The sequence below is a fragment of the Eulemur rufifrons genome, chromosome 15 (genome assembly GCF_041146395.1).
Source record: "Eulemur rufifrons isolate Redbay chromosome 15, OSU_ERuf_1, whole genome shotgun sequence".
Taxonomy (NCBI): domain Eukaryota; kingdom Metazoa; phylum Chordata; class Mammalia; order Primates; family Lemuridae; genus Eulemur; species Eulemur rufifrons.
The window spans coordinates 68,416,892-68,430,882 of NC_090997.1; the positions used below are offsets into that span (position 1 = coordinate 68,416,892).

General features: G+C 36.2%; 1 protein-coding gene across 1 annotated transcript; it reads left to right on the top strand.

Annotated features, from left to right (window-relative positions):
* Positions 1 to 7,828: 7,828 nt before the first annotated feature.
* Positions 7,829 to 12,184, top strand: CALHM4 (calcium homeostasis modulator family member 4). Its single transcript, XM_069488934.1, has 2 exons — positions 7,829 to 8,386; positions 11,798 to 12,184. Exons 1-2 carry the CDS (start codon positions 7,829 to 7,831, stop codon positions 12,182 to 12,184), a joined length of 945 nt encoding a protein of 314 aa, XP_069345035.1.
* The last annotated feature ends 1,807 nt before the right edge of the window (positions 12,185 to 13,991 follow it).

The following is a 13,991-nucleotide window of genomic DNA, read 5'->3' on the forward strand; positions in this document are numbered from 1 at the left end:
AGTGCTTGATAGATGAAGTGCTTGATAGATGAAGAATGTGATCTTCAATTTCTTTTCTTTTGCCTATACCTTAGATGTGTATCCGTCTTTAACCTTTTGTTTTTACAAGTTCTTCCTTGGTTTGAGACAGGCGTGCTACTTCTGCACTCTACTGCTTTTGCTCTTTGCTGAACTGAAGAGGGAAAAATAGTCATGAACAACAGAATTGTCTTGTAGCCCAGTAACTTGCCACAGATCAAATAACTGTTTCATTTGTGGGGATGAATTGTAATCTAGAACCACAAAAGCTGATAGTGTGAAGTCAGACCAGAAGCACCGAGACACTAAAAATTCTTTAGCCCCAGGGAGTTCAAGAGTGGTGTTTTGTTCTCATGCCAAGGCATTGTTTTAAAATCACAAACAGAAACCTTTGCAATCCAGGATAGATCTAAATGTTAGCATTATTTAGTCTTGTATTGATTGTTGTATGAATTAGAGAGACAGGATCAGCAATCTATTGATACTAAATCCTGAGTTCAAACCTGATCAACACCACCAATAGGTAGCACATTGTCCCCAAAACCTAGACCTCCATATTTACGATTACAATATTCAAATACGTCTGGTAGTCTTTTTTTTTTTTTTCCTTAGCAGCAATCAGCAAGCGATTTTAAGGAACAATAGAATGGTTGATATTTTCTGACACAACTGTTGCTCAGAATGGTTACTCAACAGTTTAATAATGTATAATGATTCTGGCAGAGAAAGGAAGCCCTTAGCTTTCTTTTGATGTTAGCTATTGAAGGCTCTCTTCATTTATATAGAAGTATAGACATTTAAAGTTCAAGCAAAAAAATCCTTTCATTTTGACAACTGTAGGATGCAGAAGATCAAAATCTTTGCAGAAACAGAAGCACAAAACTCAGTTTAGGAAAGTAGTTTCCTACTTCTTACAGTTTGAGTCATTTAGTCCTATTTGTTCTGGCAAATCCTTGCTATAAAGTGACAGACTAGTTCATACTTTGAAGAAAAGTGTGGAGTAGTTGAAAGAATATAGGAGGATTTGGGAGGCTCAGGCTAAATTGCAGTTCTACCATTTACTGGTTCTGTGACTTTGGGCAAGCCATTTTACTGTTCCATGGCTCAGTTTCCACATCTGCAAAATGGCAACAATTCTACCCACCTCCTAGCATAATTGTGAGTATCAAAGAGATAATTTATGCTATAAAACACATTATAATGCACTATGTAACAACTAATTACTATAGGTTATTCTTGTAGTTGAATAGACTGAATGGAATTCTACAATATTTAAGTTATTTCCATTAGTTGCTATGTTCTATGACACGATGATCTCAGGAAAATCAGTTTTGCTGGGTTGTGGGGTGCTTCACAATATCAATTAATAACAAATTATATTCATATAAACTTTATGGTTTACAACGTGGTTTTCATTCTCTTTACCTCATTTTAACTCAGCTACAATCTGCGAGGTAGTCAGTCCTGTAATCATGGCCATTTTACATGATAGGAATCTAAAAGAAGAGAGGTTAAATTTGTTCAAGGTTATGTGGATAGCAGGCAACAAAGAGAGATTTGGGCTAAATTTGCTGACTTCAAATCAAAAAATTTTTTCTAGTGCACGCATTCTAATTATGTTAGAACAAAATATGGTGGAGGTAGACTCATAAAATCTACTAAGGCGCAGTGATGGTATGTTGCTAGGCCCGGTTTGGAGACAATTTTGGGTTCCAGGTAAGAGTTCTCTGAGAAAACACAGAAAAGGTCTGTGTGCTTGGTGGGAGAGGATGGTGGTACTAGAATGGCTGGTCCTGTGGAAGTACCTGGGCAACTGAATAGAGACTTGGGAAGATGTTAACAGAGGACAGCATCCACTGATCTGCCAGCTATATGATCTTCATCTGAGATCATCCACAAACAATCAGAGAAAGCAAATCTACTTCCAGCTACACAGGGGGATATCTGGTCCAAGAACTTATTATCTTTTTGCAACTTGTTTTTCTATTTGAGGCTGCTCTAAGTATTTATTTTAACCTATGTTTACATAAAATTGGTATATGATTTTCTCTGCAACCCACCCCCCATACCCCCCAAGGATAGCTCTGGTGCTCAGATCTGATTTTCCTTATCCATGTGCCAGCATGTGCTCAGTGACCGAGCTGGTGGGTCCCTGCTGAGGAGGAGACATGTGACAACTGTATGTTGAATAGACAGGTGACAGCAAACTATCTTTAACAAGGAGATCATTTGACTATAAAGCCTATTATGGCCTCAATGTCCCCCAAAATTCGGGTGTTGAAACTTAATCCCCATTGTGATAGTGTTAAATGGTGGGGCCTTTTGGGAAGTCTCTGCCCTCATGAATGGATTAGTGACTTATAAAAGGAATGAAGGAGACTAGCTTCAACCTTGTTTTTTGCTCTTCTGCCTTATAAGAACAAAGCAGTCATCCTCCCTTGTCCTTCTGCCATCAGCCATGTGAGGACAGATGAATAAGGTACCATCTTGGAAACAGAGAGCAGCCCTCACCAGACACCAATGCCAGCACCTTGTTCTTGGACTTCCCAGCCTCCAGAATGGTAAGAAATAAATTTCTGTGTTTTTTTTATATATTACCCAGAATCACGTATTTTGTTATAGCAGCATGAAAAGACCAAGACAAAGCCCCAAATTAAATTGATTACTCATAGATGTAGTCATTCATAGTCATTGACAAGTTACACACTAGGACTGCAGAGGAAGCAATTATTAATAGTTCTTTCAACAGTAAACATTAATAAAAACTTAGGAATTTGTCATCAGCAAACTACTTCATAGCAACAATTTGACACTCCAATAGTGACTTCTAATCAATCAATGATCCATCCTTTTCTACATAATTCCCTGAATGAATGGTCTTTAACTTCCTTCCCCACTTCCTCACTTACCATATACAGATGGTCCTTGACTTGTAGTAGGGTTATACACTGATAAGCCAATGATAAATTGAAAATGCATTTAACACATCTAACCTACCAAACATCATTGGTTGGACTAGCTTACCTTCAACATGCTCAGAACACTTACTTGAGCCTACAGTTGGACAAAATCATCTAACACAAAGCCTATTTTATAATAAAGTGCTAAATATCTCATGTAATCTACTGAATACTGTACTAAAAGTGAGAGACAGAATGGTTGTATGGGTACTTAAAGTACAGTTTCTACCAAATGTGTATTGTTTTTGCAACATCATTGAGGACTGTCTGTACTTGAATTAAATTGTTTTTTAATTATGAACTTAAAAACATAAGGAAAGATGTAGTACTTACTACCAAGCTTTACTGAACCCATTGCTGTATACACTTCAGGCTTGTTGTAAGCAATAAAGCAGTAGTGACACAGTTGAAATTCTTGTACCCTTCTTAATCCTATTTTTTCCTCCTCAGTGGTCACCACTTACCCAGAACTTAATATTTATCCTTCCTATGCATGTTGTAAAAGTCTACACATATTAATATCCACAAAGAATATGTAATATTATGTTGTATGTTTTAAAACTTTACATAATATTTATCGTACAGCAGGTATTCTACAGCTTGCATTTTTCTCTCAAAGTTATTTGTTAAAGTTTATCCATATCCATACCCGTCATTGTAGATCATTTATTTTCACAGTTTTACAGCAGGGGTCAGCAAACTTTTTCTGTGAAGGGCCAGAGAGCAAATATTTTAGGCTTTGTGGCTACAGTCTATTGTAACAATTCAACCCCACTGTATCATAGTATAAAGGCAGCCACAGACCCTTAAGGAACAGGCTGTGCTGTGTTTCAATAAAACCTTATTTATAAACATTGAACTTTGAACTTCATGTAAGTTTCATGTCACAAAATTTTCAACCATTTTAAAACGTAAAAACGATCCTTAGATCACAAGGCATACAAAACAGGCAGTGGACCAGCAGACCTCTACTTGATAGCATTTTATTATTATGGTCTATTTATCTATTCCTTATTAGATATCAGTGCTGAAATACTGAAATGATTTTTGTGACCTCCTACATGATCAATACATTTTGGCAAATGATTTTGGGGAAACTTATAAAAATGTTTATTTTCTACTTTTAGGGTATAGAATACTATACACAAAAAAATGCTAAGTTTACTCTTTATATTTTTATATCCTTCCTAAAGTTAACTTGATTAATTTATTTCTGATAGAGGTATATTAAAAATTTCTCTTTATGAGTATAAGACTTTTCCTCATAGCTTCATTAGTTATTGCTTTATGCATTTCAAAGCTGTGTAGTCCCAGACATACAAGTTGGCAATTATCATATCTTCCTAATGGATTGTTGTTTTCATTATAATGGGATGGTCAAAATCAGCCCATTTGACACTCTCTGCCTTTTGTTGAGTTTTGCCTTTTATTATTAATAGTATTATTATTCCCAGTGATACATATTTCAATCCTTTCTTTTCAAGCTTTGCGTATGGTATAGTTTTGGGAGTGTCACTTATAACCAGCATGAGTCTATTTTTTAATTACTTTGTAGGTGAGTTTAATCCAGCTCTGGTGTGGTGGTTAAAAACATGTGTCAAACCACCAGGGTGGTAATCCTGGCATTTCCACTAATCTGTGTGTGAGCCTGAGTAATTTCCTTAATCTCTCCGCACCTCAGTCTTCTCATCTGTAAAAACACTGAGGATAATATAAGTACTTCATCACAGAGTTAAAGAATAGGAATTAAATAACAATTAAATAGGAACTAAATAAGATACAGTTCTTAGAACAACATCTCACGTGTAGTAAGCACTCAGTTATTAGCTATTTAAAAAAATTTTTTGTGATTTTTGCTGTATTTGGTCTCACTTCTACTATTATTTTGTGTTTTCTCTTTACTATCCTCTTTCCTTTGGTTTACTATCTCCTTTCCTGTCAATATTCCCATTTTATTTCCTCTGTTTTTGGAATGATCTATACACTGTATTTTTATTATTTTAGTGATCATTCTTAAAATTTTTATGGCTTTATTGAGATGTAATTGATAAACAGTTTGATGAGTTTCAGCATATGTATATACCACAGAAGCCACCAAATCAATCAATATAATTAACATTTCCATCATCCCTGTTCTAGCTGTGTTTTTTCAGATTCTGTATTTGCCTATTTGGCATCATTAATTATGGGATCAAATAATAGGCAAGTTGTTTACTTCTCCCCTGTGATCCAGAGCCCACACTCTGAACCACTTCCTTAACTAGGTCTCATATACCAAGCTAATATTCAGGCTTCACTAAATCAACCATGGCCAGGTTGCAGACAAGTATGGAGAGCCTCCATGCCCCAAAGCCTTCCAGAATTATTTAAACTAGCCAATCCTAAATGTTTTCCTTGGCTTACCTTGCCTTTTCCACAGAAACCCCAATAAAAGTGCTGGACTAGGCTTTCCCCACCTCCTTCTGCCCCCTGACCAAACCTGATGCTCTCTCCTATGACTCCGCGTGGTGTGGCATGGCATGCCACCCTCTCTTGGGAAGTGTAAATAAAACATTCTTCTTTCAATGGTGTTGGCTCCTTTACGCCATCACTGTCACCTCCATAAAGTGAAATCCTGCTGGTCCAAGTTGATACAACCCCAAAAGTTTTCTCGTGTTCCTTTGAAATCCTTCTCTGCTTATTCCTTCACCCAAACTCCCTGGGCAAGCACAGGTCTGTTATCTGTCAGTATGTATTAATTTATATTTTCTAGAGTTTACATAAATAGAATCAGACACGATATAGTCCTTTTCTGAATTCTTTCATCCAGATAATTATTTTTAATTCATTCATGTTGTTGTATATATCAATAGTTTATTCCTTTTGTTTTGCTGAGTAGCACTCCTTTATATGGATTTATAATACTTCGTTGATTCATTCATCTGTTGGTGGACATTTGGGTTGTTTCCAGTTTGTGGCTATTCTAAATAACGTTGCTATGGACATTCATGTACCAATTTTCATGTGGACATATGCTTTCATTTCTCTTGTGTGAACAACTAGCAGATAAATGATTCATTATACGGGGGGAGGGGGTGTGTACGGTTAACTTTTAAAGAAAATGACCATTTTCCAAAGTGGTTGTTCCTTTTTACATGTCCACCATCAGTGTATGAAAACTCCAGTTACTCCACATCCTTGCCTACATTTGGTACGGTTAATCTTTTTAATTTTAACCACTTTAGTAGGGATGCAGTGACATCTTACAATAATATATTGCCTTAGTTGTATCATTTGAAATAAAAAGTAGTTATTTATACAGCTAATAAATAAAGGAAATTTTAAAATGTCATATTTGTGGTCGTCATCATTTTTTGCTCCCATGTCTTTCCTCAGGGCTCATTTTTCTTTTTGCCAAAATATAACCTTTTGCAATCCTCTTACTAAGGTTCTGTTGGTGGTAAATTACTTTAGTCTTTATGCATCTTCATTTTCCTCTGTCTTGAATAATAGTTTGGCTGGCACTAAGCACTCTGGGGGTACTGCCTTCTGTTCTCTATTGCTATAGAGGAGAAGTCTGCTGTCAGTTATTGTTCTTTTGTAGGTTATCTATCTTGTCTTTCTGGCGGCTTTTAAGAAAATCTCTTTTTCACATTCCGCAGTTGTACTCTGTGTCTAGAAATGGTTTTACCTTTATTTATACTGCTCAAAACAAACAACATTCTTCTTATGTGAGAACTTTTCTTTGATTCTGCAAAGTTCTCAGTTACTTTTCTTCAAATATTGCCTCTCTGCCTGTCCCTTCCTTTTATCTTCTGGAAGTCCTGGTGGACAGATGGTGGAGTTGCTTAATCTGTCTTCTATTTCTCTTAACTGCTTTTAAAAATATTTTATTTCTTTGTCTTTTTGTACTGAATTTTGGATGAATTCCTCAGTCCTATGTTCCCATTCACTAATTATGTATTTAACCATGTCCAGTTGAAAGTTTGAGACAAAAAACTTACAGCATAGTCACTTATTTATAAGCCCAAACCAAGCCTAGTCCAGTGCCCTTCATATAGATGTTATAGTAATACAATTAATATTTGCTGATTAATAAACATAGAAAACACCTTACATTTCTTGTTTATAGATATACAACTTTATTAAAAACCAAATATCACATTTTCATATAATAAAAAGATACCATATAAACAAATTTGCAACGTAATTTTTAAAGCAAAAACATAGCAATATTCTGTTAATACAAACAGATTTTAAATTTTTATGCAAAGTTAGAATGTTTTTGTTGTGATTTGGCTTTAGGGGCACTTAAGCTTATTCTTCTCCTTTAGGAAATCTTTTGGGATCTTTTGGCAGAATTTTCAGGTTAGGGACATTCCAGCTAGCCCTAAATTTTGGATTGCTCTAGTATTTGATAATTTCCATTATTCCCTATATTTTAATTTTATGGTGACAAAATCCTGGTCTAGTACAAGAATAACAATGTTTCTGTTTTGCTTCCAATGCTCTATTTGCTGGTGCTCAGCATTTTGTGTTGTACAAACCAGCACAAGGAAAGATGGAGGCAGTGTGCTTTGCAAGCAAGCCATCCTCTTTTTAGTGGAAAGATATGCTGAAGAAGTTTCCCCCACTCACCCATACAAATGATTCTCTCCCTCAATGTCTTCCAGATATAATCTGAGGTGTGTTTATTAGCTCAGGATTCACAAAGCACACAAGGAAAGATGCTCAAATCCTTTAAACAAGTAAGGATGTTGTGTCACGTGACACAACCAGTCAAACCAGTAAGATCCCATAAAAGGGTTATAGCTAGTGGAGTCCACTGATCGGAAAGGGCCACGCGCTGATTTGTGTAAGAGCTTCCCACGATGAGCCCAACTCTCCAGAATATCGTGTCTTCATTGCAGAGAAGCGGAACATTTGTCAATTCTTTAATTGCAGCGTTGACTGTTGGTGGGCAACAACTGTTCTCCTGTTTCACATTCAGATGTCCCTGTCAAGTTGGGAAAAATTTCTATTATGGTTCTGCTTTTCTTGTCATTCCTGCCTTGATCCTTCTGATTGCTGGCTATGCTCTGAGAAGCCAAATGTGGACAATTACCGGTGAATACTGCTGCAGCTGTGCCCCTCCACACCGGAGAATCAGCCCCCTGGAGCGCAAGCTGGCTTGCCTCAGGTTCTTCAGCATCACTGGCAGGGCAGTTGTTGCTCCATTAACGTGGCTGGCAGTGACCCTGCTGACAGGCACCTACTATGAATGCGCAGCAAGTGAATTTGCAACTGTGGACAATTACCCAGTGTTTGATAATGTCAGTGCCAGCAAACGAGAAGAGATCCTGGCTGGATTTCCATGCTTCACATCAGCTCCTTCAGACCTAATCCCAGTGAGAGATGAAATCGTTCTTCTGCACAGATACCAGTCACAAGTAAGGTTTTGATTTTTTTTCCTCTGCTATGCTATCCCATAGTAACTATAGTCACTGGAAACATTTCACATTCCTGCAGCTTCTCATATTGTCTGATTGTGGAACACAAACTAGATGTCGTTCATCAAAGTGAGTTCTGAGCAGCTATATAAATATAGTTAGGATGTTGGCTTTGAAGTTAGTAGACCTGGGCTTGAGTCTTGTTTTGCCACTTATTAACCTGCAAGACCTTGAGTAAAATGGGGATATTAATAGTACCTACTGCATGGGGTTATTAATACATCTAAAGTGTTCAATAAGGTACCTAGTACCATATTAAGAACAATGAATCTTAGATATTGTTATGAATATTATTATTGTATTACTAAATCCCATCTTCCCACATGTATATATTCTTAAATATATTTTTTTATATATTAAAATCTCACCTAGAATTACAGGAAGCTTAATTATGATTAAAAAACTCCAATTATGATTTTAAACTTAGTATCTATGGATAGGTTTGTGTCAGAGAGTAGTGTGGGGTGCGAGGGAATCTACTACATTTATAGGTTAAATTTTAAAAGTGCAATTGTGTACTTCATCAGTAGAGAAAGAGCCATCAGTTATATTAGTTTTCATCAATAAGAACCATTAGCATTCATCAGTTCCTCCAAGGGATTTGAGGAAAAAATATATTTTCAAACCACTGTAATATAGTAAAAAATGTTATTTTTTAAACTACTTACTGTAAAGGCATACATGTGTTTTGACCTGCAACCTTTCAACAATTAAAATTTAGAAAAAATAATGCTATTTAGTTGGGAGGGGGACCCTACTATCAAGACACAGAATACCAAACAGTTGCAATATGGCCTAGTTTAAGAAAAGTTAGATATCCCATGAATATACTCTTCGTCTCAAATTTTTTATATTAGCCCTAAACTCAGGCAGAGGAGCTATGTGAAGATAAGCAAAATTCAAAAAAATCAATGGAACAATTATAACTTTAAAAATGTTCTCACTTATGAAAAACTAAAATGTAATACACAACAGCCAGATTTTCTTAAAGTCAAAATAAAATGTCTTATTAAATACAGACTTCTGTGAAAAGACAGTTTTATAGTTCTGAGTACCATCACCAGCGGATTTTTTGGTTTTGTGACAATAAAACTTATATTTATTGAGATGCTTATTGTATACTATGTAAACATTTCACATCTTAACTCTAATTCTCATGATATTGAGAGACAGATATTATTAACCTTATTTCACAGATGAATAAATCAAAGCTTAAAAAGTTTATGTAACTCGCATAATTCATAGAGCTAATAAAAAGCTGATCAGGATATCCCACAATCATGCTGCTGCCATTTCACCAGGCCACCTTCTGCAACTATCTCAAACTGCAGTTACATTTGAGGAGTACACATGGTTTTTCAATTGGATTTTTCTGAGTTGACCACAAGATCACATTAAGTTCAAATCCTTTCTTTGCCCAGGCCCCATTCTAAAAATATCTTCCTGACATTAGTTTCACCCCATTTCAATCTACCTTTTACACATATGTCAAAAATATCTTTCTATTGATAAATGCAAATTGGATGATGAGATTTCCCCACTCCCAATATAAAGTCCTTCAATACTTTTCTATTAATACTAGCCTGAGAACAATTCCAAATTCCTTGGCATGACATACAAAGTACTTTAATATCTGGCTCTTGACCACTTCGACATAACTTCTATGACCATGTGAATCCAAATTTCTTGAGGTTCTTCCAACTCTTCATACTCTTATTTTTCTTCTTATTAGAAGAGCAGTATTCTCCTCTCCCTTAAATGAGTTCATTTCTCTTCTATTGTGCCACCTCAGGTGTTTTGTTTACTCATACCAAAAACTACCAAATTGTATCATATTTCTTGGCTTGCTCATTTATCTCCTTCTTTGGGTTTAAAAACCATAGAGAATGTATGAAAGTATCTCAAATTATTGAGATAATTATTCACATCTGAATTCTCTTAATCAAGCACCATGTACTACTCAGGGTAAGAGGTCAACCTGGATCTCAGTAAATGATAGTTTATAAATTAATGAGCATCTAGGATGGCTTTTCCGCTACCATGCTGGCATCCATTAAGTTAAATTGTGATAGAAGTATCCCAAGAATGGAAAAATAAGCACCACATGTACTCACCATCAAATTAGTTTCACTGATCAACACCTAAGAGCACATATAGGAATAACATTAATTGGGTGTCAGGCAGATGGGGGGCAGGGGGTGGGTATATACATACATGATGAGTCTAATGCGCACCATCTGGGGTATGGACACGCTTGAAGCTCTGACTCGGAGTGGGGGGTAGGGGGACAAGGGCAATATACGTAACCTAAACATTTGTACCCCCATAATATGCTGAAATAAAAAAAATTGTGATAAATATCACTTTGTAGGTTTTAGCCTTCATGGAGTGCAAATTTCCCACTGTGCACACACTGGCAATTCCCACAAGATGCAGAAGAGGCCTTCACGGCCCAAACCGTGGCTGCATACTGTGGGCTTCCCTACATGTGTGGAACTTGTCTCTCTCACTTTACATGGTAACTGTGAAATACTGAAAAAAGAATAATAAAAGAAAAAGGATTCTAAATTAGAAAACAGCCATTTATATCAGTGTTTAAAAGCTGAGACTAAACAATCTCAAATAAAAACTAGTTTATTCTTCTTTCAAGGTATATTTCAGAGACATGTAATAAAACTGGTCAGCAAATGACTATTTGAGGACAAGGGAAATGAAAAGAAAAACAATCAGGTACTATAGGCACAGTGACTGTACTATCAATAATACATTTAGCGACATGAGTTTGTTCACTGACTTTCTTCTTTGGCTGCAAAACATAAGAGGAAAAAGCAACTCGGTAAAAAAATATCAATGAACATGTGTTGGCACATCATTGAAGACACCTTGGGAGCCCACTATTGTTATGTATCATACCATCATTTTCATCCCTATCATTGTCAAATATTTCTTAAGCATCCAAACAATGCATGGGCCTGTACATGATGGTTGAGAAGTAAGGTTGAGCTAGAAGCAAAGAAAGCTGTGTATCTTATGTAAGATTAATTGGTGGGTTATAGTGTCTGTCACTTCAAGGACAGTACTTTTAATCCATTCTAAGTTAACTGGTCAAATTTCTTTGTAGCCTGAAAACCAAGTTGAAATGGCTGGGACTATCCCCTCCATCAGATCAATTTCCACATCAAATGATCTACCTTGTTAATATATTAAAGGCTAGAAAAGCAAATTTCTTACCCACATTTTAGTTCTTAGTTTTATAGGAATCCCTCTTCCCATGGCTGTTTCTTAAATATTCCATGTATTAATACTTTCTGGGGTTTTTTTTGTTTTTTTTTTTTAAATAATGACATGAAGATGCTGGGCTGGATTTTGATCACCTTGGCAACCATCGCTATCCTAGTCTCCTGCTGTTTGGCGAGATGCTGCTCTCCCCTCACCTCTCTGCAGGATTACTACTGGAACAACCACCTTCAGAATGAGAGAGAGCTCTTTGAAGAAGCAGCAGAGCAGCACTCCCGGCTCCTCATCATGCAGCGTATAAAGAAACTATTTGGCTTCATTCCCGGGAGTAAAGATGTCAAACATATCCGTATTCCTTCATGTGAGGACTGGAGAGAGATTTCAGCACCCAGTCTTCTATGCATGGGTGATTACTTGCAAAGTCACTATAGTTTCCTTGGAGACAGGGTGGATGAGGATAATGAGGAAGACAAATCAAGAGGTATTGAATTAAAACCTTAATTGTAGCACCTTTCACAATTCAGGTTGCTTGACAAAATACTTGGTTTTCATGATCATGGAGTTCAACGTAAGCTCTTCATCTTTTTCTCTCTCTTCTGATATTTGTTTACATAAGTCCAACTAAAATGTTATTTCCAAAATCAAGTTATCTGATAATTGTGGCTATCTCTCTTTTTGAAATTTCATGGATGGTCTAGTAATGCCTGTAGTGTCATACTGGTCTAATTAAAAACAACATGGAATTTAAAGTCATATCAAAACTTGCATCTTAGTTCTATTACTTAATAGCTATGTAAAAGTTAATATTTCTGATTGCTATTTTGTCAAAGTTAATATTTCTGACTGCCATTTTGTCATCTGTACATGGTGGCTATCTCATAGAACTGTTGTGAGGATTAAATGTGATAATGTAATCAAAGTGCTCAGCACCTTGCCTTTCATAAAATAAGTATTAATGTCACTTTCTCCCTTTCTCTTTGCATTCCATGTCTTCCATCACTGCTTTCTTCCCCTATAATTTGTGGTCTTCTCTGTTTCTACTTTTATATAATATCCAGGAACTTTTCACAGCCTCCTCCTCTTTGTGTAAATATCTGACCCTTTGGGAAGCAGGGAAAAAAGTCCTTTTTAAACTGGTAACATGTGAGGGAGGTCATGCAGAAAGGTCTTGAGTCATCCTTCCATAACTGGTGGAAGATGATGCAATATTGTATTATCATTATAATCATAAATGGCATTTGTAGCACCTCCATACTAAGAACATTTTTATAGCCACTACATATAAAGTTTATTCTAGAAGTCTTCCCTTCCATGCTCCACTACAGAGCTACCATCTGTACCTTTTCAATATCAAATTGCACCTTTGCACTCAAAATCTATTTGGGGAACCAAGACTGCAATCTATACTTGTATATCCATGATCTGTAACTCTGAAAGGGCATAATATCTGTCTGACTTTTCTCTGCCCACCTTTGCTAAATGCAACATCTAACATTTGACAGTTTTCTAATTTATCTTAATCACTGCTGATGTGTAATGTCTCATGCCTGATTTTTGCCATGTTCACTTAAGCAACTGGCTTTTTGGCCAAAATAAGCAATCTGAGGGCTTTTATTTCTTTCTTTAGCCAAAATAATAATTGCTTACTGGAAAATAGTGCAACTGCCAATGGTCAACTTGACTCTCAAGATTCATTTTCAGGGAGACCAAGGAACTTGACTATCTAAAATGCCATCAAATACTTGGTAATCTATTTTTACACAATTATGGAATATTCTATTTTGTGTAAGATTATTATTTATTTATTTATATTTTTAGAGTCTGGGTCTCACTCTGTTGCCTGGACTAGAGTGCAGTGGTGTAATCACAGCTCACTGTAACCTTGAACTCCTGGGCTCAAGCAAGCCTTTTGCCTCAGCCTCCTGAGTACTTTGGACTACAGGCGTGGGCCATCATGCCTGGCTAATTTTTAAAAAACATATATTTTTTTAGAGATGGAGTCTTGCAATGTTGCCCAGGTTGGTCTCAAATTCCTGGCCTCAAGTGACCCTCCCACCTCAGCTTCCCAAAGTACTGGGATTACAGGTGTAAGCCACTGTGCCCAGCCTATTTTGTGTAAGATTCTTTTACGTAATTATGGAAGATAAACTTATGCTTGCCACCATTCTTTCAAGTTGAGATAACTTGAATTTGAGAAAGCTGCCTACAAAATAAACATCTTTAATCCAGTGATGATCTAGTAAATCCTATGAGAAAAGTTTATATTTTTTGAGCAAGATAAAGCCAGAAGCAACAATTTAATAGAAAT

Excerpts from the sequence above, each read along its gene's own strand:
- CALHM4 (XM_069488934.1), top strand. The coding sequence starts at position 7,829 with ATGAGCCCAACTCTCCAGAATATCGTGTCTTCATTGCAGAGAAGCGGA. Across the intron at positions 8,387-11,797 it reads TGCACAGATACCAGTCACAA|ATGCTGGGCTGGATTTTGAT; the intron begins GTAAGGTTTTGA and ends AATGACATGAAG.